General features: G+C 41.6%; 1 protein-coding gene across 1 annotated transcript in view; it reads left to right on the plus strand.

Moving 5' to 3' along the window:
* Positions 1 to 2111: 2111 nt before the first annotated feature.
* The window catches only part of LOC150109738 (glutamate-gated chloride channel-like), a 224971-nt gene continuing 199414 nt past the window's right edge, over positions 2112 to 27668 (plus strand). The window contains exon 1 of the mRNA XM_090403167.1: positions 2112 to 2348. Within this exon, the coding sequence (XP_090259293.1) occupies positions 2112 to 2348 (237 nt within the window). The remainder of the gene's footprint in view (positions 2349 to 27668) is intronic.

A 27668-nucleotide genomic window follows, 5' to 3' on the forward strand; every position in this document is an offset into this window, starting at 1 on the left:
TAACTTGGAGGGATGATTAACATGAATACATGAATGGGCCGCTTCAGGGATGTGTTGTAGCTGCTTCTTGAATTGTCTGATGTTCGTGTACCTGCGTTGACCTTTCTGATGATTTGTGTGAATGTTTTTGTGCTGTGATCTCAATTTAGGATACCATGCGTTCATTCATTCTGTCGTTTCTTTTAATATAGTTAGATTAGTTATTACAGCCTGAACCTTTAGTACCTATTCCGAATACTGGAGAATGGTATTATTGAATATCCAGTAAGTGCTTCCTGGTTCTGATGTGTTAGAGGATAGTGAGAGATCCAGTTTAATTATGACAGAGGTCCTTATCTATCGAGCTTTGTATAAGTGCAATCCTAAATGACTTGACTCTGCCCTGCCCACATCAAGTATATCGTGCGTGAAGAAACACGAAGGCAGTTTACATTTTTCGATGGTGTTTCTCTTGGCATTTATGATCACATAGTATGCGTGTCAGAGCCTTCCAAATTTGAGTATTGTGCCCTCCTCCTCTGATATTTTGTAATCCTTTAATGTTCTTAGCAATTTTAATGAAGTAAAAGCAACTCTTGAATGCACACAAATTGTCTCCCAAGAATATTCGAGATTGGACTATTTTGTTCTTCAAAGTAGTTGTAAAATAAATAATACATCACTATAAAAATCTCAATTTAGGATATAAGATATAATATTCTTAAATAACTCTGATGTAGTTTCAAGTCGTCTCATAAATTATCTTTATGTATATTTGACTGTTGGTTATGCTTTTATACGTCACTCTGTTTTTTTCCTTTTGTGTATATAAACTTTTTTTTGTGTATATATATATATTTTTTGGGGGGGATATAGATATATTTTTCTCTCATATATATATATATATTATCAGATCTTCTTAGATGCAAGTTGCTACTTCGTAAAGTAGCACCTCCTAGGTTGGTTTAACAGATTGATATTTGTGTGCTTGATATGTATATATTCTGTTCCCCAAAGCAAAATATAAACCTCTTGAACATTTAGCACACTGGATGGAGTATGGGTTTAATAATTTTTTTTCTCCTATTCTAGAGGCCAAAGAATATTTTTCAAGATTTCAGGTGTCTAATAAGTAGGACAGTGATTTCACGCAGTGGGTAACATAAATTGCCTCCGCTACTGTTTTTTTTTTCAATATTTATCACATATAGTGTCGTGTGTCAGGTGTAAATGAGGGTTGAGAAAGAATAAATCGATTGAGATTCTTCTTAAAGAGCTGTAGGTCGAAATTGTTGGGAAACACATCATTAGTAGGAAAGCTTTCCCAGAGGATAGAGGTAGATGGAATAAATGAGGAAGAGGAGAAGCAAGTTCGATGAGTTTGAAATTGTCCTATAACGGGATGTTGAACAGCAGGTGATCTTACTTTTACAGGTTTAACAGCAAGTGGAAGAATGATGTTTGCCAATTCACTGGAGGAGCAGTGACTATGGAAGTACATGTAGAAAACGCAGCTGAAACATTGCATCTGGGAGGTAGAAGTTGAAGTGAGCTTGTATGGGGAAGATCATCTATTAAGAACTTTTAAGGAGGTTTAGGCTCACCACCCAAAATGTGTGCACAGTATGCTAAAGATGGGCTGATTTTGAATTTATGTAGGGTTAGCAGATTGATGGGAGTAAGAGAGCTTCTTGAACAGAAAAGAATGTCCCGCTGAAGGATGGTATGGAGATTGTTTAATGCACTGGTTTTAGATGATCTTGATGTAACGGGTGTCTGCGAACTACATGGTCTATCAAAAGAGTAGGATAAGTGGAGAGTGCCATCATCGACAAAGCTATGGATATGATTTGCATTGATTGAGTTGATCATTTATGTATAAGAGAAAGAGGGTAGGTGAATGAGAGAACAGAGCACTGAAGTACTCCTGCATTGGTGACAAAGCTCGATAGAGGTCAGATGTTAGCTCCGAAGCACAACGTTTGAGTAGCCGATGGGAGATGCCGTTGGGATCAGACAACTTTGTAGTGTTCAGGTTATTTAATAATCTTCTTCTTCTTCTTCTTATATCTTTCTTCTGAAAGGCCACAGGAGGAATATGGTGCTGGCATGGAAGGAGGTGATTTACATCTATGAAGGAGTTAGAGGAAACAAGTAATGCTAGGAGGACAGTTTTTTCTTTGGGTGCTGTAACAGTGGTGCCACCTGGATGGGAGAGAGATGGGAGTGCAGGTAAGCAGAAGTTGCGTCTGACGGCTCCTGCGAGGGACCAGAAGGCACGGCTGCCGTTTGGACAAGAGACAAGTTTTCCGATAGTGGCTGAAATTGGCTATGAAATTGGATTTGGATTTGCTGATAGTGATTTACATGTATTGCGTGCTTCTCATAGGCTGAGCATAACCCTTAGGTTCTTGATGCAAGCCACTTGCGGTAAGCAGTTTTTCCTTCGACTGCTTTCATATATGTTCCGTTGAACCAGGGCTTGGAAAGTGGATGGGGATTTTGGATAGAATGAGAGAACGAATGCATTCATGCCAATGAGGATGATTTCTCTGTCTCGGTCAGTGCATTAGTGACATTCATCTGCTTCATTTACCATACTCCAAACTCTTAAATCACAAAGACCTCTTGACCTTCTCTCGATTTTGTGGAAACAGACCACATCACGAGAATACGGGGTTGAATTGACAGAGATGGGCTGTATATTGTGCATTGTTTTCAATTAGTGGCCATAAACACTTAACGACATCGAAGCTCAGTCCAGAATTCGAAGATCCTGTCTGTTAGTCGGTTGGAGAGTGAAAGCTTCCGTTCTGGCAGACCAGCCTTTTGATTGAGGCTGCTGATCGTTATTTCTGCAAATCTTTGTATCCCCACACCTCTTTCTAAAACCATTTTTTTATAAAAGTAAAGGCGAGCCGAGTAGCTCACATGGTTTCGACGAACCACTTTAGTTACAAAGACTTTAGTTTCTCCTTTCCATAACGTGTTCATCACGGGTTTTCAGTTAGAGTTAAGTTTGCAGGCTTCAATGAAATGGCAGAATTTTTCCACCAGAGTTCTCTCTGATTTATCATCCTGAAAACAGGCACACCGGCCCCTGAACACACATCTACAGAATCCGAGGTGTTGTAGCAGAGCGCATATTAGCTGCTCAGAATACATCGGGTATGGTACTCCTATCAGGTAGAGTTTACATCAGGAGACACTGTCCGTTTTAGGAGATGAAAGAGGTGAAAGAAAAGGAAGGAAAGAGTAAATGATTGTGATGATGTGGTGGGAGGATGCAGTTGTTCTAAGTCTGTATTTATAACGTTAAAACCTGTTTCTATCATACGCTGTTTAATATTCTTCTGATATTTCTCCAGAACGAAAATTGCATAATATCAACCTAACGTGTTCGGTTTTTCATTTATTTTTATCAACTTTTTAATGAAGGAAATCAGCTGCCTTTCGCATCCCCTTCTCGTCGCATGTTAAGAAAAACTTCCTTTGGTTTTCGTGTTTGCATAATTCACGGCGACATCTTCAGAAGTTATTCCTATCTCCAGCTAGCTACGCTACTGACTCATTCACTCAACCCTTATCGGAATGTACATGTTTCTTGTCGCATTTTACAAGATTAGAATAGTTCGAGGTCGAACCGTTCGGAGACTTTCTTTTTGAGTTCAGATTTCAGAGACTTCATTTTTTTTCCCGTGCATTTGCAGTCGTTTCCGTTTCAGGACAAGCTCTGTCTGACATCACTTCAAAGACAACAAACGCTTTGTTTCACAATATGATGGCCGAAAACAATATCGTTTTGTTAATCCGGCATCTTTGCATTAAAGAGTTTCTTGAAAGAAACAGAGGCATAGTGCATGCCTCTGAAACTCATTCAACATCCAGCATCCAATGTCATAAATAACTTTAAACCTTGTGGTTACTAATGGGCTGCAGAGGAAGGAACAAACTGCACTCGTTTCTATAGCAAAGTGGCTTTCTAAAGCCTGTCTTCAAGTGTTCGAATGTTTTACTGTTTCCCAACTCAACTTCTTTATATACTCTTAAAAGATACTCTTATAAAAAACAATGCACGATTTGCTGTCAGTTGACACTGCAGCTGGATGCAGGAAGATCAAAATCTGTTGGGGCATTCGCAGTTTGTTTTGCAGTAGTTTGCTTTATGTGACGCCTTGTAAAGTGTTGTTTCTTTCACAAATTTTACTCGATCAAAATGAGTTAAGTAATGGGTTAAATCAAAAAGAAAGTATCATCTCTGATTACAAAATTCAGTCAACAGTACTCAACTGTAAACAAGACAAGATTTTCCATCAGCCGGCGAATCTCTCTCCCCAAAATAGTTTCACAAAGTGTTGCGGTCTTTAATGAAACTGCTGTTTGTACTTTTGCGAGATTCCCTTACTTATAATAAAAGAACTAATTATGAGCTAAAACATTCTGACTACCCAGCCCGTTTCCAGTCAAATACACAAACAGGCTGTTGGTGGCGTTATCCTGGTGCTGGATATTCTCCTGGACATTGCTGGGTCCTTTCATCCCACTAAAACACCTTGATCGCTAATCAATAGCCATACACGGTCACAATGTGGCCCGTGAATCTGGACTCTTCCGCCCATGTCACAAAACTCACACTGTTCAGGCATTGTTCGGGGAGCATATCCAAGCAATCGGTTTGCTTCCCTGGCAGTCTAATTCTCCTGATTTGAATTCTATCGAATATTTGTGGAATTATGTGTCACGTTGTATCCCCGTCGACACTACTGCCTTGTCGGTCGCTCACCTCCGGGACATTATTCTGTTCATTTGGTCTCGGCAGTTATCTCTGGCAAAGAAGGCTCAACGCGCTACTAAGTAGATATAACGGTAACCTCGTATCTTTCTTGGCATAAGTGTATTACGTGCATCAGCTCTCTAGCATCCAAGTAACTAAGTTTTCTTCTTCTTCTCTTGGAGCAATACATCTGTCCAGCCATCAGCTGTATGCAGATTGTAAATCCATCCTACCAAAGACGCTGCTATCATATTTCAATGGCTGCTGTTTATCCGAACTGACATATTGGTAATTCCCCAGATGCTACTGTAAATCGGAGAGGATACGCAGCGGATATCTACCAGTATCACAAAGAGGTATTGATCATGAGTGGTAGGAGAACTTCAAGATAGGAGACGTTGGAAAATAGAAATCAATTGATATGTTGACATGTTATCAATTAATCATTAAACATTGCCATATAAACTGGAGGAGGATTGTTACCGGATCTATCGCTGAATCTCTGGGCAATATTTATATAACTTTTTTTGAATTTTAGATTTTTCCAGATTAACTTTGATAAGTTTAGGGTTCTGCATGCGTTGAGCAGCAAATATGATAAATTAAACAACAACAAAAAAGAAATTTTATTCCTAATCGATGGTGAGATTTATTTTATTATCGAAGTGGCTCTGAGTATCGTATCAGAAATGCTTAAAGACAAAATGTTCTTCTTAAAAACTTCGCATACTTTTTTAATTTTGGCTTATCTTAAGAAAGCTCTTTTTCTTTATGAAATTAAATGCAGGTTATGATTTAAATACGACAGGGATGTGATGAAAGCAACTTTCCCCTCAAAGCAACCTTACGACTTCTCCAATGGCATTTTGGCTTGAAGGTATCAGTTGCTGTTGCGTCCTTGGAGAAACCGAATTGATTGCGGTAGTAATCATTTCCTACAAGTGCACTCTGATTTTCTTTAAGCAATACTCATGTCAAGTGAGTGGAGCTACAACTTTGCTCGCGGGTTTGACTGGCACAGTGGGAGCTCCCTAACAGGCTCCAAGTTTGATTCCTAATGCTGTCGTTGATGCTCGATGATGTGATTGAGGGTGGAGATGAATTTCACCGACTATGTGGAATTACCATTTTGGTTATTTTAAGCCTGAACCGGCTTGAAAAAGTTTCATGTTCTGTTTCTAGAGCAAGGTGTACTGATAAGCCAACCCTTATCCCATCCAGCACGTTGTTATGCTACAGCAGAATCGCTTTTTAAAGCCTCCATGAGCTGCTCTCCCCTTCTGGAGGATGCCGCAATGTAGACCGCACCCTAAGAAGGAAAATCTTTTGGAGAGCTTGTTTGAAGAGCATCTGGGTTAGATCTGACATTGCTGTTAAGAGAAGCTGACGAGAAAATTCTTCGTCATTTTGAAATGAGATTTTTCTTAAAGCATTCAGAAACAGATTTTAGAAATTGAGCGCTTGTGTGGAGAGATATTTCAACACGCCATCTACTAAAGGAGGACGTTAGAGAGAGTCTCCTCAAAAATTTGATTTTTTACACACACACACACACACACACACACACACACACACACACACACACACACACACACACACACACACACACACACACACACACTGTTCTGAGCAGTTGGTATTTACAGGCCATCTTCGGAAAGGTTAGCGGCATATAATAGTTATAATAAGATACTGTCTGCTGCCTCTCGTGTGAACTGACGAGAGAGGTTCCTGCATGAGCTTCGTTGGTCCTTAATTTTGATCCATCAACTAAAGTGCTTTGAGACATGCTCTCATCAAATCCGTTTTTGTTTCTGTTTGCATTATGGGGAACTTTTCCAGATATCGCTGCTATTGATTTTTACATCCGGTTGACGATTATATTTAACAGCATGCGATTACAGCAGGAGATTCTGGGCATTTAAGTTTAGGAATCTTAAAAATATTCTTGGAAGTGCAAACATCTACGAAAAAGGTTCACAATACTTTAAGAAACGCTGAGTAGAAAAACACACACACACACACAGAGAGAGAGAGAGAGAGAGGAAAGAAATCGAAAGGTTCTTGTTTCTTGCAAATCACCTGCTATGGAAAAAACTCGCTTGTGTCACGAACATGCTTCAACAATTGCAGCCACCGCTTCCGTCGAATCCAGGAAACATTTCCAAAATAGACGAATGATGGGTACAAGAGAGGATGGGTACAAGATCGCTCACACAGTGGCACGTAAAATGGCGTAGCATGAGCAGGGAGGAAGATTGATCTGTTCTGGTGCCACCCTGAGGCGTTGCAATTCTAATGAAATCCACTTCACTCAAAAGTGTCCTCTGTACTTGCGGCGACACCCGAGAACACCGAAGAGGTTACCTTGCGCTGTGGGCAATAGGAACTCGTCCATCCGTGAACAGTATCCATGTCCTTCTCTCTCACACCAGCATTACCTCAATCTCTCGTTGTCATTATTCACTCGTGGGGGCTTGAATTCATTCCCTGAACTTGAATACGTACGAGGAACACCCTCTAAGTTATTTCGGTGTACCACAGCATTCGGTCAACATTCATGAAAAGAAAATATTTCTCTTTGCATCTCCTCGCCTGCCGCTATTAAGCGCGTCCCTTTCACTGCTGTATTTCTGCTTGAGTCGGGTTATTTTCTTCTTCTTCATATTATGGCCCATTCAAAAGCCCCCCCCCCCCTCCCCTCCCTGTCAGCAGGTTCGGCCCTTCGCTATTCGAATTGCTGATCGTGCGATATTCCCTTCATAGCGCCCGGAAGAAACACGGCACACACGATGCGGAGAGGGGGGAATGGAAATATCAACGCGTATTGTGCGAGTGCAGTCGCGTCACCCTTCAGAAGGATGTTGTAGGTCGACGATGACGGCGATCCAGGCGCAGTTTCATTTATTGAACAACAAGCTCCCCCTATTTCCCCATCCCCGAGAAACCGTCACACTAGATTGACGAGATACAGGAATGAAGATGAAGAGAGAGGCCAACACACCCAATGAGAAGAAACGACCTGTTTCATATACCTGCCTGTGGGTGAGTAAAGATGTTCCCCACTGCTATCTGGTAAATTTCTTACATCATCATCACCGTAGCCATTAAATTCTTCATACGTACCCCCACTGGGTGTGCGGGATAGTGTTGAATGAAGAGCTTGGATTATTACTAACATGCCATCGAACACACAATGTGCCTCTTGAACGAATGGCCTTTTAAGAAATGAAATTCTGAATTTCCTGTTTTTCTTCTTCCACTTTCTGTCTGCCTCTGAGAATCTACGAATACGTCAGTCGGTTGGGTTCTTATCATGAAGTCGGCGAAAACTAATCGGTGCAGTGTTCGACCTTCGAAGCATTCAAATTCTATGCAAACATTCGCTGTGGTCCTCCTGGTGGAATTTTAGGTGGTAATTCTTTTACGCAGAAACTAGGAAGAGAAGACTTTTAAGACAGGATTGGTTCACTCGGCAAGTGCGTTTTCTTGGGATTTGTTCATCCTGTATCACAGCTTTTCCAGTAATCATTCTGCGGAAGGAAGGGAAGGAAAGCCCAATTCCACGTGATCTTTCACATCCTAAATTCCTTGCTGTCCACAACGTTCGTAATGGACTACTGAATAAAAACTATTGCACTTAGGTAGTTAGGCAGTTGAAGTAATCCAAAAAACTTCATCTTTATTTTCTGGCTAGAACGCAAAATTGTAAATACTTTTCAATTCGAATTCGATCCACATTTTCTCAGGCCAAATTTTCTGAAATGCGAAGTTAATTCGCTTCAAAGAATGATGTGCGCTGAATTGCCCTTTAGACATTACAAATGCAAAAAGGGGAACAAAATATTGTAGTAAGCTTCTCTTCATCGCCATCTCTTGTGATAAATTTGTCCGTCTCGTAATGCATGTGCACGCGAGTCTGCGCTTCTCTCCCGATGCCCAACTGGTCTTGAAATTTGCTCTTTTAAGATTTTCGAAAGTCAACTTTAATTCGGATCCATTTAATACTGAAATATAACTAACGAAACAAAATTACCTGCTACTGTACTGCCAAATCGAAACCTTGAGAGCGTTTCGTGTAAAAGGAAAGTGCAGAGTTGCTCAACACAGAAACTTGAATTGAGAAACGCCATAAATCTTATCGAACTTCTTGTTCTGCTTCTTTGAACTGGACATCGCGGCTAAGCTCTATAGCGCCGGAGCTAAGCCGCGATGTTAAGTTCAACAGATATTTTTGTGGACAAAAAGTACGGAGTTTATTATTATTATTAAATTCAAAACTTCTTTCGGTCGGATTAGAAATCAACGGATCACTGTTCATTTCAGATGTAGTACTTAAGCAGTTAGAACTCATCTTGAAATATTTTATTAATTAAATAAAAAGTTATTTGCAGAGTAGAGCGAGGACGAAGTTGTACAAGTTGCGCAGAGTGATGCTCAGAATTTCTAGCTTGTCATTTGAGTTATATGTAATGAAATAACGTTTTTTCTCTGCAACTTGGTTGAAAATCATTTGCAGAAGTCCTGGGTTTTGAACTCGATCCGTTTATCTGATTTTCGAGTGGCGTTGATGGTGAATATCAAAACTCTTTTCTTCAGTTCAGCGCAACCTCACTTTGGAAAAGGATTAAATATTAGTCTTCCGTTTATCACCCAAAATCCTTTTAGATGAAGGCACAGTGGACCACTGCATGCAATATCTGTAGTGCACCAATTCTCAGGAGGTTCAATTTTCGGTTTTTTTTTCTCACTCATCTTCCGTACGAGCTGAAGACCAACTGAACCGATGTACCTGTCGAAATTTATTCTGCCTTTTTTATCTTATTTCTTCGTTGATGGGGGTCTCTCGCATTTAGGATAAACAGCATACCCCACTCCAATTTTTAGACTTTTATAAAGCCAATGTATTACATTCTCTCTCTCTCTCTCTCTCTCTCTCTTTGTAAATAAAATTTTAACACCTCCAGGTTTCTTTAGAACCTAGCCTGCTTACATCTAACTTTGGAGCTACGTTTGTACTGATATATACAAACGTGTGTGTGTGCGTATATATATATATATATATATATATATATTAATTTTAATATTATGTTCTTCCTTTATAGCTGATAGACGAGCAGAGATTGTCCAGTGGAACGCAGAATGTCTTGCCATTTTTGGTTCGCTATCTTTTTAAATTGTTAGTTGCTTTAAAAAAATGTCCGTTACCTAAGAATGGACTCCTAGTGTTGTTACGAAGGCTATGCCGCTTTCATCAGCAGAATTTGCTCTGCCGGTATCATCACCTAGTTACTGACCAGCGCGAAGCTATCTTGGATAAAACTCGATTAACTTGCTAAAAAAATCTTTGCATTACAATCTCACCGACGAACGCATTACACTACGAATGTATGGAATGAGGGCTGAATTAACCTTCAACTTTGCTCCTGAGAACGTGCCAGATTCAAGCCTCCGATAATAGGAGTAGGGGTCTCACAAGCACAATGTAATGATCAACACTAAAATATCTTGTCTGTTGGATGACTCGTTCATCGTTAACCACCCTGCTATTATTGAACCCATCCTGAGGTCACGTGAGCAGGTACATGTCAGAATACGTTCTCTGTTGCACGAAGCACAGAAATGCGATCTTAGAAAATCTCTCTTCAGGGCCTACACGACCCTCGTAATTTGTTGCTAGAGTTAGGAAAAGGCAGACCTGCGGACATTAGAGGGATCGCACCGCTCGAAACCTTAGACTAGGGGGGATCACCTCTGGTCTGAAAACTGCGAGGAGTCCGATCTGTGAATTAGAGCGGTTGAGTTTTTTAATGAGAAGCTCTTCTCGAGCACTTAAAACGGGTGCGGGGCTCTCTCGTGAAAGGAAAGAGGCACCGGAGGGAGGCATTATCTAAAGTGAGACGCTGTCGGCTGGATAGGCCGTCGCTTGCTTCATTAAACCGATGGCTGCGTCGTGAGAGGAGGGCGATCTATCTCCGTCAATGCCGCCAACAGCTTTCGGAGTTTTGGGTAGTAATTGAGTCAATCAGTTTTCGGAGGGTACTGCCGCCTCGACACAAAGGGATGGAGCGAAGGGGGGACGTTTTTTATCTCTCGAGGGCGAGAGCGAGGGGAAGTCACGGCGGAATAGAAAGGGGGAAGCGGAACAAGGAATGAATTCAGGATTTCCGACTGAATGTAGATCGTTAGTCAGGGATGGCGGTTGAGCGCGAGGCACTAACAGGAGGGAATACTAAATGGCTTGTCCTGGCGCCGTCTTAATGGATAATTAATGTTAGGACAACGCCTGACATCCGTACACGCTTACTGACGACACCAGAAGATGACAACGCATTGCGGAGGGAATGGGGAGGGAGGACAATCTGCTGGTCGCTCCACAAGGGGACACTGAGATTTGTGGGTTGCTCTACTCACTGTAGCAACAGGCCGGCGGGAAATCAAAGTGCGAGGAATGTTTTCGTCGTGTTGAGCTGAAATTGTTGGAGGGGAAAATGATGAGAAACAGAAAGGGACTGGGCTGGACGCAGTTCACTAGAGTGGAGCGTTCCCTCTTCGGGGATGTCACTTTTGTTTCTTATGCTTGTAATGAATTTCACGACCAGGCAGCACCTCAATCGCCAACGTTACTTGATGGAATCAACGACCTCTAATGCCGTGAAACAAAACACACCACCGTCGGGCGGGCGTATTTCCGAATCGTCAAGTGAATTCCTGGTGGAAAATTCTTCAAAATCACTCGCACAAAGGAATATTTTCTTCTCTTGGTTAAGTTGCGACCATCTCTGGTTTGCTTTCGATGGTCGACGTTTATTTCTTAACGTTCCTCACCGTTCATCACTTTAGAGTTCATTATGCGTTTTTTTTTTTTTTCAACCACTGGATGGACCGCGCTTTACCACGTTTTTTGGTGCCAAACACTTTTTTGCATTTTTTGGTGCTGAGAATTCCAATTAATTTTGGCGAAATTAGTTCATTCGTGGTTAAGACACATCGGTTTCCTCACTCTCGGCTGTTCTTCCAGTTGACTCCATCTTTCTGACCCCATCTTCGTTCGAAATATTAAACATGGCACGCGCCATATAAACTTACCTACTGGTGAGGTAATGCATGGCCATCGCGCTTTTTATAAGATAATCGCGCTTTCTTGTGCCGAATATTTTTAATCAAATACAGGATATTGTCCGCGCGGTTAGCCTAGTGGCTGTGCGCTTCGCAACCATACGCCTGGGAAAGGAGTGTCCTAAGTTCGATTCTCGTCGACGACGTAGGAGCTTAAGGATCGTCCTCAGCCATAGCCAAGTTAGCCGGTCTTGGGCGTGGAGTGCAGGGTTTTTCTCCCCAGTTTAGCTGGGGGTTTTCATCCCCCAAGCAGGCAAACCGGCCCTGTGAACACACAGGGTACAGTCATAGGATAGTACGGCAAGGAAGGCAAAGGGAAACCACATTGCTCATACTCATTTCCTTAGATGGGGCGTATATACAGCTGTCCCTAAACAGCCGAAAGGCTATAACGAAAACAACATAGGACAGTGTTAAATAACAGATATCAGTTGTAAGGCGCTATAATATTCCAAACAAAGAAATATTTTGAACTTTGAGTTAAACATGAAAACAGAAATCTCTCTGCGTATTTCTCTCTGATTCTAATTACAAACTTAAAATTGGAAATTAATGGTATTCATAAAAAAAGTAATCGAACCATATCAGTGAAATAAATGTGGGAAAAACAATCACGTGTGTAGTCCTATTGAAATGACCTTTGCATCCTTTGTGGTAAGCCGCCCAAATAAAGACCGTGAAAGAAACTTTCTTGGGTCCGTTCTCAAGTTAGTTGGATTTGCTATAACCAAGCGTGGCTCGCTCCAAGAATCTCGAGCTTTGAATACTACATCTCAAAAAAATTGACCGTAGAAATCACCTTCAGTAATATCAGCTGGGATTTAGAGCCAATCGGTTGCAGCATCTATTTTCTTTTTTCTCTCTTTAAAAGTGTAGTCTTGTTCACTAACAGCTTGGGATGTATTTAGTTATTTATAAAAAAGCATATTACGAAAACTCTAGCCAATATGAACCTGCCTCGCTAGCATGTCCACACTCTCCACATAATAAGGCTGTGGGTTGGAATCCATGTGGACATCAGAACGTGTTTGGTGGAGGATGAATTTCATCCTTGAAAGTGATTCTACCACCTAATTTATATAAATGTCCTTTGCATCATAATAGGTCTCTTTATCTAGACAATACTACAATTTCCTATTCATCTGGTGTGTGTGTGTGTGTGTGTGTGTGTGTGTGTGTGTGTGTGTGTGTGTGTGTGTGTGTGTGTGTGTGTGTGTGTGTGTGTGTGTGTGTGTGTGTGTGTGTGTGTGTGTGTGTGTGTGAGCAGTGCTACTTATATAATACGAAACCTTGATCTCTGGGATGAATTATCCGAGATTTTACATCACGCTAACTTCTTAAGTTTTGAGAGATTTCCCTTTTATTATTACAAATACCAATTATCATAATGGAAGGTAATAATAGAAGACTGTGGAAAGGATTGAAGTCGATTGGGCAAGCTGGATATGTGTGGGGGTGACCAATACGGTACTTTAATGCAGTTAAGACTGCACAATTAGTAGAACACTTCAGTTGATGACAAATAAAATTGTCACTCATCGACTCTTCATTCTTGTGCTACATCGAAACTTAGGAATCAGAAATCTTCGACGCTTTTAATGCGTTGGTTTCGAAATAGAGCTTGAACTTTTCCGCTGGGTAAAATCAAATCTTTCTGTAATTTAGAAATTAATCAGTTATTATTTTCCCACTCGCAATATATCTGTCTGCTTACTTAATTTTATCACCTCCTAAGCTCACCTACCTTAATACGTGTTATATGCGGATGAAGTCCATCACACACACCGGTGATGCCGAGGAGGTGAAAAAAACAATTGCAAATATTCATCAGACCCAAAATGAAGAAATGTGACTTTCCAGTCTACGACTGAAAGTCTGAACCCTTCAGAATCAGAAATCATTTCGAGGACAGCAAATTTTGCTTTCGTTCGCGTCACGCTCCAAAGAGAAAGTCAACACTGAAATGAAATTCTAAACCACCACCACCAATGGAAACTTCCTCAAGAATCAAAGCATTCAAATCATTGGCATCTCACAGATGAGAACTCACGGGACCGCAACCTTTTGCTCAAACTGTTGGCTGTAAAATTCGGCCTTTCCATTTCGTCACTTGGAGGTACATAAACTGTACCTCCAAGGTATTTATGTTATACATAAACTGTATTTATGTACATAAACTGTACATGAATATTCCAAACCGGCCTAAATACCCACAATCCCATCGCAATACTTCCTTCCTTTCTCTTAAAGAACAGTGTGACCGAAAAACTAAAAGTCTGCAGTCTCCTCTTCCATCTCTCTCTCTCTCTCTCTCTCTCTGTATTCTTATTTTAATAGGGCGCATTGATCTTTTATAGGGACCTTTCAACTGAAGGTGGGTTGGCCGTCTCACGCAGAGATCTCAAGCTTTACCATAACGGAAATTCGAATTTTTCATCCAACAAAACATCCAAACCAGCCTGAGAAAACACGCAGATAACAGGTAATTTATACTGACGCCAAGCGTCAGTATAAATTACCTTATTGCTTCGAACGTAATTCCATATCCGATATTTTGCGCAGTTCTTTTTTGTTTCCTTTATGTCAACGACTTAGTTATAAGTCGCCACCTCTAGATGGAAAGATGCTCTTGGCCTGATTACCAACCTCAGTCACTCTTTCAGGAGTCGCATCGTCAGGTGAAAATGCTTTCAGGAGAAGGTGAGTTTGCTGGTCCCATGCGGTAGTATTTGGCTTTTCGGCAACCTCGGTTTCCTTTCTCATAGAAATGGTCCTAGAACACACAGGATTATAATAATAGACTGAAAAATAAAACTGTACGGGTATGGGTGGCTGATAGTTGAATAAACATAAATGAAACAAAGCAATTTTAGCTTTGGATCGGAGAATGAGGTCGAAAAACAAAGCTGCGATGTGAGAGACTTGAGGACAATTAAGAGAGTGGCAATCAGGGCATATTTAAAGCCAGAAAAGAAGTCGGCATTAATATTTCTCCAATTCTCAAGATAGCGACAACCTCAGATGGTTATTTGGACAGAACCGGAGAAAGAAGGTCAGCAAAAGAGGTGTGGGGACCATAGGATGAAAAAAAAAAAAAAAAAACTGTTGAGTGGACAAAATTTTGACATTGTGGGATGTCATAATGCCTGGTCCACCCGTTGAGGATTCTTTCTGGTGGTGTTGCTTGGTAATGTTAAAAGCAAAAAAGATTCTGTCCGATGGGAAAATGACGAAATGACTTTCCGGAGTGACATTTCTTTCATCAAATTGCATTTGAGAAACTTTCTGACAAATCTCGAAAGGTGACGTGGGGATTAACGTGATTAATTAAGATTATAAAACATCGCGGAGAGAGTTTTTCTTTTCTTTTTCTTTTAATTAATTATGGAGAAACTCAATTTAGAAGTTGTTGTTTTTTTACTGGTTTTCTCGTGAGATTTAATTTATTGGATAAATTTCGAATCATAAGCTCAGGCCAGGCTGTCGTCCGAATTCGGATGAAAGGTGGTCCTAATCAATTTAATTGCGTTTTGGAGGAAGTAACTGCAGAAACGGGACAAGAAGTTGTTTCGCTTTGTATTCGCTGACGAGCGCAAGGAAAAGAATCGGAATTTATCTGTTAAGAGGCATTTCTCCTTCTTTCTCTCACATATTCCGTGCAGTTTTGAGAAGCGTTTATTAGTTCGAACACTTCTTCGAAACAGAATCCTTTTTATCAAACTGGCAAATTGAAGTTCGCACGGAATTAAAATCCCATATTCTCGTGTTGCACACCGCGCGTATGCGAACGACACCAGCAAGTAATCCGCTTTACCCGCGCGCTTAACAATGGAAGATTCGGCCATGAAGATCAAGTATTGCGGGAATATTCAATTGCATTAGTAACTATGGAAACACACACACACAGCGGCGATGTAATTAGAACATGCGATTTCCTCACGGACAGAAATAATAAAAAAAACTTGGCCTTACTTCCGACGGCTCCTCTTGAAATCTTATGTGAGTTCAGCGCACAAAAAGTATTAGAATTAGAAATTAAAACAAAATTTTGAATGCAGAATTTAATAAGATGTTATTGAGAGGAAAGAATAACGAAAATACAAAACTTCATTTGATTTAACTTATTTACAGAAAACAGTGAAAAGACCCTTTTCTGGTTATTTTACCGTTTGGGTGAAGGAATATTTCGTAACGCATTTCTGATCTTTCATTCCTAAACTTTTGCTACGTCATCAATTCTTAACAATGCTAACCACAGATGGCGTTCTTCGTGCTGCGTTGTATGTCATATTATGTTACGTTATGTTGTTGAATTTTATTAATATTTATTTATTTAACTTTGACTGGGTTTTGTTCAAGTTCCGAATAATCACGTGGTTGCACATCGTCAGAGAAACTGAGAAGCGTTTTCAACCCACTAAAAGTAGATTCGACTCGACGGTTTCACTTCCTTCCGAACACGCTGCAGACCAACCGGAGGCATTAAATGCTGCATCTGAAGATGCAACATCTTTTATAGAGAAGACCTCCACTCTCAGCATGAAGAACAAGATGAGGCGTTGAAACTCGGAAAACAGGGTGGGGGCACGCAAAAGACTTCACTGTAGACGAGACTGCTCATCTTTCAGTGGGAAGGGGCGTCGTGATCGCAGAGTGATTGTCTGCGAAAGGAATACGATTGCCGCTTACGTGCAATGGATCGTCCACTTTGTCAGGCGCATGGGATCGTGTCTTATCGTAATCCTCGGCGATCGCTTTAATGCCGTGGCCATAGTTAGTCGGAAGGAATTATTCAGAATGACGAATAGATTACCGCGTTAGCTGGCAGCAGGGGAAGATAGTGCTGGGACTCGACGACGAAGGTCACTCAGTAGGAAATTAATTGAGGGGATTTCCTTTTCTTGCAATAATGGAGCTTGTCTAGATTAGCTGCTCTCCTCAGCAGCCTTTTCCTGGATGGAAACACTTCTGGGCGTTTGTATATAACTAAGCGAATAAATAAACTAGGAGCCTTTTCCCGGTTCCTCGTGGCCGACCTGGATTCCTTCGACTGTTCTACGCGCATATTAAAAAGAACGAGAATTTCCTCCAAGCCGAAAAACAGAAACCTTTAAAATCAAATAAAATGGCAACAGTTTAAACTCAATATTTCGAATTTAGGCACTCCTTGGGCGAGTGCTTAATTTTATCCAATAGAAAGGGCAGTTTAGAGCGGATATTAATCGATCCGTTGTTATTAGTCTCTGGAACAGCAAATAGTGCGATGCGAATGAATTACAAGGTGAGAAAAATGAAAGAATGGAATTAGAAAAAGAAATGGAAAGAAAGAACTTATTGCTTTATATCTTTTGACATTTCCAAGATTTATTTTTGTTTGTTGAAATCCAAAATCGAGTAACCGATTGTATTCCACATGTCAGTATTACTTAAACCATCGGAATGATTTGCATCGCTTAATCGGTGGCTTGAGGATGTTCGTCACGACGGTGTGTTTTTACTCGGACGACAGGTTAATGGTTTGGCAGCATTCGCGGGGGGGGGAAACGGCAAATGACACTTTTAAAAGCGGAAAACGTGGAACATTAATATTTCTGTCGAATTTTCTTGGGCCCCTGCAGAGAATTTCATCCATTTCGGAAGCGGCACGCTAGAGACAGACGGATGCTGCAAGGTATTCCGGCATCTTCCTGCTCCAAGTAAACCCAGCAAGCAATTCCTTTCCCCATCCTGCCTAAAAAGAGGACCAGATTGAAGGGAAAAATTCAATTTAAATGGCGGAGGAGATTACTTCTGTGGCAGAAGGGGGGGGGGGACAGAAGGGAAAGCGCGTCTGTGCAAGATTGGATTTGACTGCAGAGTTTGGGGCTTTTTTTTTTATTCAAGAAGAATTACAAAACGGAATTCATTTTTTGCGCCGAAAGGAAATTTCTTCTTCTTAAAACTTTCTCGGTGGGTTTCTGGATGATGTAAACACAGCGGGACATCATCTCGAAACAGTCATCGAGTTAGTGCAGTGCCCATAACGGTGCAAGGTTATCTCGCATATCGAGGATATGCCAACTCGAGACCACGTGACAAGTTTCCAATCAGAGCAGAAGCTGGCCTTTCGAGGGAACCCATTTAAAGCAGGGAAATGCGAGTTGGGTCAGCGGAAAAGTTTCTGCTCCTGCAATCGGGTTCATCACAAATAATTGGACGTTTATCATGGAATATCGCATCCCTGTCTTCCTCCCCCCCCGCATGGCGCAATTATGAGTTCCCTTAAGCTGGCGACTGCTCCGCTAAACTGAACATCTCATTTCCTTTCTCACGATGTTCAAGGTGACATAAATCATCCCCCCGCCACTGCAGTGGAGGGAAATTTATTAAAGAAAGGGGAGTCGAAGTTGTCTCGTAGAGATTAGCGTGTGGCTTCAATTCATATAAAAATAACCTTCAACTGGATATTTTCAATTGGTTAGTGACAAAGTCACCGAAATATCCGAACCCACACAAGAAACCCAAAACTCGCATTGCATCCTCGTCTTAATTTATATTTCACAACCCGCGTCAATCTGGAGTCGAATACTTGCTGCAGTTGACGGCTTATTTACTTTAAAGTGAATAAACCTATTACGAAGGATCTTAAGAGATCTTTCGAAGGTCTGCGTTATGCAGACATCAAATGTAAACTTTTAGCGATGCTTAAGAACGTTTATTTATTGCAACGAATGAATAAACAATGAACGAAAGAGGTGCGGTGGGGTGGGAATAAAGTCGTCTCGTAGACGTTTCGAAAGTGCAACCTTTCGGTTTTTTCGGTGTGGACATTCGTCACAAAACGTCGCAATTTGTTGCCAGCTGAGGGTGGAAAAGTGTCACTTTCTGAGTTTATTGTGAATTTATCGATCCGATTACATCGTGGTGCATTCGAAATCGAGGAATTAGTGGGATGGTGGGGAGTCTTCTAGCGAACTTCTGTTCGTTGTGCGCATGCACATTGATTTCCACAACAGCACCACAGAAATCATTCGGTTGTTGTTGTGTGTGTGTGTGTGTGTGTGTGCGCGCGCGCGCGCGCCAAATCCATTGCAAAGAGAGAGAGAGAGAGAGAGAGAGAGAGAGCATAATCGCTTACTGAGAACGAACATAATTAAGAGAAATGGAGCAGCCGCGTTTTAGACGACGACCATTTTGATCCTTGACAAGGCATGGCGATGCGTTAAGGATTCGTCGCTTTGGAGACATCGCGCTTAAGTGTGCGCGATCAACGAAATGAAATTAAGTCGGAAGACAGCGCAGCAAGATGTCTGCAGCAGACCGGGGACTCGTTAATAATCCGCCCACCCCCTCTCCGCTGTGCTTCGAGCAAGACGAAGGCGGGGATCTCCTGCCACTGGCCATTGTCTCGGGCCCGTAATGAATACCGAAGAGCGGCCACGGACTGAGAAATCTCGTACCCGGACATCCTTGAAGCGAAAGTCGTGAGTTACTTCTGTTACGAGCTCCATTCGAAGATGTTTTTCTTCATTCTCGCGATGACGCCCCCCCCCTTGTTTCGTAGTGCGTCATCTAAGGTTATTGCAGAAAACGCATCGCTTTACCCATAATGCATTTCAGAGCGGCTTCACCTGCATACGTTTCCAACAGACACCTCGAAGGACTCTTCCTCGACGTAACCGCGAAGGGGTCATCAGCGTCCGAGTTCTTCGAATGGTCGACAGTTCTCTAACACTTTCGGTAAATACTGAATTCGCAGAGTGGAAGGAAAGAAGGATATTGCTATGAGTAACTCGCTTAAACAAACCGCCATGCGATTGTCTGTGCAGGGATGAGATCAGATCGTCAGCCATACCGTGGCTCCCACGGTGCTTTAGAGCACGAGGATGGCCACACCGAGCAGCTCGCAATTGCGGGTACTAGTGAGCGTATCACAGGAACTGATGATTAATACTAATCCGGTAATCACGTAACCCGTTGATTCGTTCGTGTCCTGGTCATCGTGTTCGTGTGTGCGCGTACCGAACAGACGGAGAATATCGTTATGATGGACAAATGGACTTCTGAACTTGAAATGTTGCTTTTTGGGTATCGAATTATCGTAATGTTGTAGCTTGAATACGGAAGGGGGGGGGGCACACTCTTGGTAACGAGATGCTTCCTCTTCATAACAGAAAACACCGTAATGTTGTCGTGTTGATTATTCTCCCCCAAGTGAACCTACCGGAAAGGAATCTTGCTAAGAAAGCGAAGTTCTGTTTTGTTTTCTCCGATAGCGAGTTCTTCGAAGGAAGTTGCGTTTAATTGCTCGTTGATGGCGCAAAATGGAGCGGAAACGCACGATATCATCCCACAGAGCACCGCCACGGGGTCATTACTGACAAACGTGGGATGCTCCAACCTCGCCACACAAAAGGCACGGGGCATCGAAATGGAGCTTCCGCCCGAGCGACTGCGAAGGTGTCATTCGTGGCTGCCCTTTTATTTCTGATGAAAGCGATAGAGATGGAGAGTGTACGTGCCTGCGCTGTTCGCGTGACCTGCAACGGGTCATTCACGTACCGTAAAGTCTGCTTTTTAGGCAATTGAAGATTAAATTTTCAAGCCTTCTATTTCTAACGAATAATCCGCAGGTAAGTAACGCCTCCCTTGGCCACCCCCACTTGTACACGCGAAACTCGCGCAGAAAGAAAGACAAAAATGAGTTAAGAAGGGTGTTCAAGACGGGAGGTAAAAAATAACAAAAAGTCGTGTACGAGGAACAAAAGCGGGCGTGAGTGCTAAGCGTAGTAAATCAAAAGAAATCGTTGTGGAAACGAAAGTTGAAAATGAAGCCCAAGCGGATGCGAGCCAACGAAAAAGTAGAAAAGGTTATCATTGTAAAGAATGAACTCAATACCATGTGTGTGTGTGGATGCGAGCAATTAGCGGAGTATTTCATGATCCCTCCCCTTCATTATTACTCCCATTTGCGAACGGCATGCCCCCCTGTGTTTTTTATGCTGTTCCGTTCACGAAAGGTTTATTTGTAAACCTGTGGCAACCTTGGGTGAGCTCAGGAATGTTTTTATTTTAAAAAAAGTTTTATATTTTCTACAAACCAAACATGGGATTTTTTTCAAGCCACCTCAGACCTCCAATAAGTGGGACAGTAGTCTTGCACTGGGTGATGGAACTCATTTCTCACCTAAATACAATCACGAGCATCCACGCCCGCAACGGGATTCGAACTTAACTTGCAGCCAGCCTGGACGGCATATGCACTAACCACTCAGCCAGGCGATGAAATTCCTCTTAATGGAACTCTTGCAGTGTTCCTTAGGTTGCGGAGGTGTGTTATGCCCGAGTGTCTTCAATATTCGTTAAGTTTTCCTTCCGCACCCGGTGTTAGTTTGCCTCCGTATACATCAGTAACTGCATCGCAATCATAAACCCGTTCGGCTATTCAATGGTGTTCTCAAAGTTGTCCTTCGAAGATTCCTGACCCACCGCAGAAGGAAGCCTTGTGAATGCTCCTTCCTGGCCAACGAATTCTCTTCCACTCGAACAGTCAGTTCTAACTGCGTGCGTTTTCTACAGATCTTGTTAAAGCACTTTAATTCGCAGGTCAAGATTCGCGAGAAATTTTTTTCGTCTTCATTCAGCGCCTGCGATGTGCAGTCGTTGAGCGGGTCGCGGCATTTGCCCTTCGCTTCGATCTCCAATTCCGTACAGTAGACAAAGCATTTTTTAAAAGAGTTTTTCAACGGAAGATGAACAGCCGGTCACATGTGGAGGTGCAAACAGGAAAACCGGCCTTAGAACAGGCGCAGTTAAGAATCCAATGCACTCGGCTCCATAGTGTTCGCTGCTTCTGTTTAATTCAACTTTCCTGCATTCGTTCATTTCCTCTTTTGTGGTCTTGGGATTCATGAACTGTCTAAAAAAAAGGTCCTTTCAAATCTAATATTAAGATGAAATCTAATAAATCTCTGATCGAATCCAGTATTTTTCCTTTTTCGACCTTCCGCCAATTTATCACAATTAACAAAAAATAATCAATTAATTAAATTTAATTAAAAGATGTTACTTTTAAATTTCAATCAGAAAACTTCTTGAATGTATTTCAAAATTAAGAGGACACCTTGCCTAGAGCCAGTTTTATACTCAGCTAATCCATACTTATGGGGTTCGATCAGGGAGGAATGTTCACATATTCGTTTCTTAACTTGTTTGACATTTCATGGGTTCAACGGTGATAAATACGAGCCTCCGTAGCTCAGTCATTATAGACGAAGCCCTTTGGTTGGAAAAACCTGAGTTCAATTCCAGTCTATGATGTGAGGAACCTCTCTCTGGTCTCTTTCGACTAAAGGTGAGTTAACCGGTCTCATACGGACGTGGAGGGTTTTTCTCCCGTAACTCGGGTTTTTCATCCCTGAAAACAGGCAAACCGGTCCGTAAACATACACGGTTACAGTCCTAAATACTTTCGGCAAGGAAGGCAACTGGAAACCACCTCGCTTCGTAATCATCTCGCTAGCGTGGTGGCATATCGCTACCCCCCACAAGGCTGAAGGGAAATACGGAAGTCGCAAGAACAAGAAATTGATTAATGCCTGAACACGACAAGGGGGGGGGGGAAGACACCTGTGCCATTAGGAAAGGAATGAGTTGGCAAATTTCGTTGATTTGCGGGTGAAAATATGCTTCAATTTCTTGAAACTTCATAACACGTTTCGAAGTGTCTTTACGTATTGCATTGGAATACTTTTGACTTGATCTGGAGAATAAAAGAGAATCGGTTTGAGATTGGAAATTCGCAGCAATAAATCTCCACAATTTAATCTGCACATTTAAACAAACTTTTCTCTCAATGGCTTTGATTCAAAAGTTATTCAAAAATTATTACCCGTTTTTCTCTTCATCCTCCAGAAGATCAAGAGGAAAAAAACTTTAATTCTTATTCCATTCGCAAAAAGCACCTCTGAACGTCTCGCGAGAGTCCTCAAAAATGTCAGCTTATCGTTTGTTTCAACGGTAAGCAAGTCCTCGAGCCTCGTATTTAAACATAAGACCATTGTCTTAAAAAGAAGCCTCTTTCGTTATCAGAAGTGGATCAAGCTTCGAGCTTTTAACTAATTCTATCAACTAGAATTAGTTAAAAATCTATCAAACCATCGCTTCGACTAACAAATCTGAGAACATCAGCGTTATATTCGGTTAATTAGTCCTTTTAAGTGCACATGACCCCGGCAGGGAGATGTCACGATCCACGCAATCCTTCCCAATAACACGAACTCGCTTCGTCATCATCGAAGAATCTTAAACTATGAAAATAACGTTCTGAAACAGTATTCTGTCGTCTGAATATTAATCTCGTCAAGGGGCTGTCCTGAGTTTGCGAAACTTTAAGTTCCATGTTTTAATATTAGATGTTCTGTTTTATTTATTTTTGTTTATCCGTAGTTTCTGACACCGCAGTGCACAGAATGCACGTGTAAACAGATAAATATTGCAGATGCTCTGATTTGTTGTGTATTAAATATTTCTCTTAGCTTTTTTTTTTTTTTTGACGTGCTGTAGAAAAGAATCCCTTTTCAATGACTGAAATCGTGATAAGCTTATTTGGCAAGGAAGGACAGACTGTGGATTGGATTTCACAGTGCGGAGGACATTGTGAATAATGACACCTGCATACATGCTCCATGTTGAGCTTGTTCTTTCTATTATTTATATGCGAAAAGGTGAAAGGTCGAAATGAATAAATGAAAACATATCTAAGGTTAATTTCGTTCTTCTTCCATCACACGACTTTCTCCAAGAATTGCTGAAGCGCTTTTATCAGAAAATTCAAATGGACTTCGAAACTACATTTAGAAGGATTCGTCGCTGTGAAAATGCGATGAAGATGCTGCTTTCACTGCGAACGAAACCGAAGGCGACTGATGAGCTTCCTTTTCCACCCTCTCTTGTCCCAGTGCAGGCAACTCGAAAACATCGCACAAAAGCAACAAACTGCGCTTCAGAATAGTAAACAATTCTGTTGACAAAACATGAACAGGAACCATTCGCACCATTCCCTTTTCTCTCTCTCTCTCTCTTTTAGATTGCAAGTTTTGCGTTCTTTTTATTTCTTTTCATTCGTGCATTGAATTCGGATAAGTGACAAGCGAAAACTTCCATTAGCAACTGTTTTGACCAAGGGGATGAAGACTTTGATAATTTGCAAGAAGGTTTTCTTCGTTCGCAACATCGGCGAAAGGAGTTCAAAGCTGTACAAAATCTCTGCTTAAAGGGAAATGTATACTGCTTGAAATAAAGGTTTCTCAAAGTGAAAAACGCTTAGTTAAGAATTCACAACAAGAACAAGAGTAAATATAGAAATGTGGATGTTCTACTGCGGACGTAGGTTGCTATTTGTTATGTGCTAATAGAGGGTGCGGTATTACAGATATTTTAAGCATTTAATCGCAGCTTGCGTTAAAGGCAGATTGTCGATGAAGCAAGGTTGGCTGATATGATGCGCAAGCGAAATATTCAAAGGCCCATTGAAATTAGCATGAAGATGTTTTGAGGTTAATTGAATTGCACTCCTTTCTTGTAGTGCGCAGTTCAATTTGAAATGCAGTTCTTTTGTCGTAGTGAGGAGACGGCAAAACAACTGAATTTTCTCGAAGGTAGGTCAGCAGAAGGACTCTCAAAAGAATCGCACAGATTTCTAATCAGCCCAGAACGAGATCGATCCTGAGAAGGAGTTAAGTAAAGATGGCGGAAAACTTCGAACTGGAAACAGAAGTAAGGTAGTCCAGGACCAGCCGAATGACGAGAGGAATAAAAACCGGAGAGAAGTGAGAAATATCACTTGTATAGACTCATATTTACACTTTGAATCGAAAAAAAGGGGAGTTTGTTCTGCCGCCGCATTCTCAACTGATGCGAAGCAGCCCTTTCTGTGTCTAAAGTAAACTCCGAACCAAAGTGATCGATTGATTACAACGGATGCCGAAACCGTTGGAACTGCAGATGCGCGTCAAGTTTTGTGTAGTGGCGCATCATCATCTGGGGCAGTCCGAATATTCTCCTGCGGTGGGAAGGGGGTGGGGGGGATACTGCTTCTTTTCTCTTCTCCTCCCCAAGAAAGACACTCTGACACGAGCGACGAATATTTGTCCTCAGACTTGATAGTCGGAGCCTCGTTGATCAGCAGAAGCAGATTTATGGGCTTCGCGACTGCCGAGGACACCGCATTATCGACATCGCGTGAATATTTCTAATCTGCGGTGCGATTGACTGCTGCTTGACCGTCGCGGTCCGTTGCTTCCGTTGTGTTGCTCGGTTCGGGTATCGATCCAGGTCACAGAACTTCCCATTCTGCCCCGTGTTTGTCTTATCGCCTCACACCATAATGGGCTCGGGTTATCGCCAGCTGCTCCAGCCTCGTTCCCGTAGACGAGGCGCAAATGGAGGCGCAGTTCCTCCCCCCCCTCCCCGCCACTAACACACACACACTTCCCTCGAAAATGACCGAGGCAGGGAGGCTTTGATGTTTGAGGGATTCGCCAAAGCAGAAAGGAAGTTACTTCCGCGTCATTTACATTTCATTTCGGCCTCGAATAAAAGCGCAAAAATGAATTCGTTCGTTCGTCCGAAGTGACGTCACCTCCCAGACGAAAAGAAACTTATCTTCAGGGAAGAATTCTGAACTGATTCAAAATAAACTCTTTTCGCTATTTAGAGCATTGGACACAGAGAGCCCCCCCCCCCCTTCTTTACGGCCCTTTCAGCGAGAGGGAGTGATTTCTCTGCATCGTCGTTTTCTTCGCCCCGTCTCCAGATCGATACAAGTTTCGCTCATTGGTAGACTTTTATTGACACCTTTATTTCATATTTGGCCGCTAGATGGCAGTGGAAATCCGTAACGCAGCAATTAATTATGAACCAAGTAGAGCACGGCAGTGATCAATCTTCCATTCGGCCACACAATCGCTAATTAAAGTGCAACCTGCGCGGCCTCTTCAGCCGAAGAGAAAAATTCGCAAATGCTCCAACTGGCGTTTTGAATTGAAGAGCGGAACTCACTTCTCGTCATAATAAAGTTTTGTTCGGGATGCGCCGCACTAATACTGAAAAAGATCCCAACGACAATCAGGTTTAATAAGAGTGGTCAACCTCGATAGTTCGAAGAGGATTTCTAGAGGAAGATGAAGTTGTTTCGACTTCCCACATCTCTCTGATTGTCCGAAGCCACTTACTTCTTTAAATACGTTTTGCTACCGTAAACGGTTATGATTTTTTTTACTTTTAAATTTATTTAAGTTTTACAATTTCTACAGAGAACATCATTGGCAGAGCATTTAGCAAAGCGCTGCAAGAACGCTATTGATTGACTGAGAGAATAAAGTAGGTTATGAATACGCTATATTATTATTATTATTATTATAGGTAGTTCTAAGTTGTTGTTTTTTCTAATTGGAGCGCTGGTTTTGCGAGGTGGTTCACACGCATATGCGGAGGTCAATCACAATTCGTCGTCCTGTTGATTATATTACGTCAGTTCTTTGCAACTAAGAAGCTGTGAATTCAAGACAATTCAGGACAGGAGTTTGCGAATGTCTTGAGATTAATTTGATCGCCTGATGCTAGAGCATATCGCAGGCCAGGAGTAGCATAAGGGGGCAGGTTAGTTAACCATTAATTTACCCATGGTGCTAATGTGCTGTAGGTTCACAACCTTTGATAGAAAAATGCACGCATAACGTTACGAAACTCACACAACTATAAAGGTGACAGCAGTTTTCTAGAATACATCGCGCCCTACAGAAACACAAAGAAACATTCGAGATGACGGGTGCTAAGTGATTGTAGTTCTGTGGGTGTGGTTTAAATTTAATCGAGAAGTACCAGAGGGCGCCTTATTAGTAATCGATGAGTGTCTGAGAGCGTGTCTGAGAGCGAAGCACTATTCAAACATGTAGAACCAAATTGTCGATTGAAAGATCGAAGCACGGTGGAAAGAAATCCGAAGACCAGTCACCGACAACCACGATCCGAATCGACTTCGTAATTCAGAGTTGTCAAAGGCACTTTATGCTCACTAGTCCCGCTGTGGAGGTGATATGAGTGGGGAGACGCCTCTAATTGTGGCGTATGCCACAAATGAACACCGACTTGTGTTGATATAGTAGCTAATTTCCTGTTTTGTACGGTGTGTTGCAGTTTATTAAAACAACAGGGTTCATTATCAGCAACACTTGAAAGGGATAAACGATTTTAAGGAATGGGGGAAAAAAAATCGTTTGTGGCCTGCAGAGTCCTAATGTCAACCCAACAGCGTACCTTAAAGCAAATAATCAAATCAAAGCATTTAACAACAAAAGGTGATTTATTTGAGGCTGTAATTCCATCGATAGTTCAAGGAAGCAATTCCAGGATATTATTTGTATTAATAAAATATACTGAACTGAGAGAAAGAAAAAGCTGTATATTATTTATTTATTTTGAGAGATAACCGAAACTTAGATTGTACAAAATTTTCAAAAAAAATACGAGAGTGTTTTAACACCATGTTGCAGTCTAAAAATGTGCAGAAATTCACAAAAAATTAAAACAAATATCATCTATGACGTTTAGAGAAAAACACCTAATGTAATAGAAGGACGTGATGTTCACGTTCTATTGTTAAGTCTTGATTACTGAATAAAAAGAAGAAGAAAAAGTTATTTGCTAAAAGGATGTCAATGTAAGAACCTTCTGTATAAAGTAAATACATTTTGGATCAACTTAAAAATAAAGAAAAAGTGTATTTAATCAAATTATATTCTAATCCAGGTTCTTC

The sequence above is a fragment of the Typopeltis vanoorti genome, chromosome 2 (genome assembly GCF_054136105.1).
Source record: "Typopeltis vanoorti isolate ZY-2024b chromosome 2, IOZ_Tvanoo_1.0, whole genome shotgun sequence".
Lineage (NCBI taxonomy): Eukaryota > Metazoa > Arthropoda > Arachnida > Uropygi > Thelyphonidae > Typopeltis > Typopeltis vanoorti.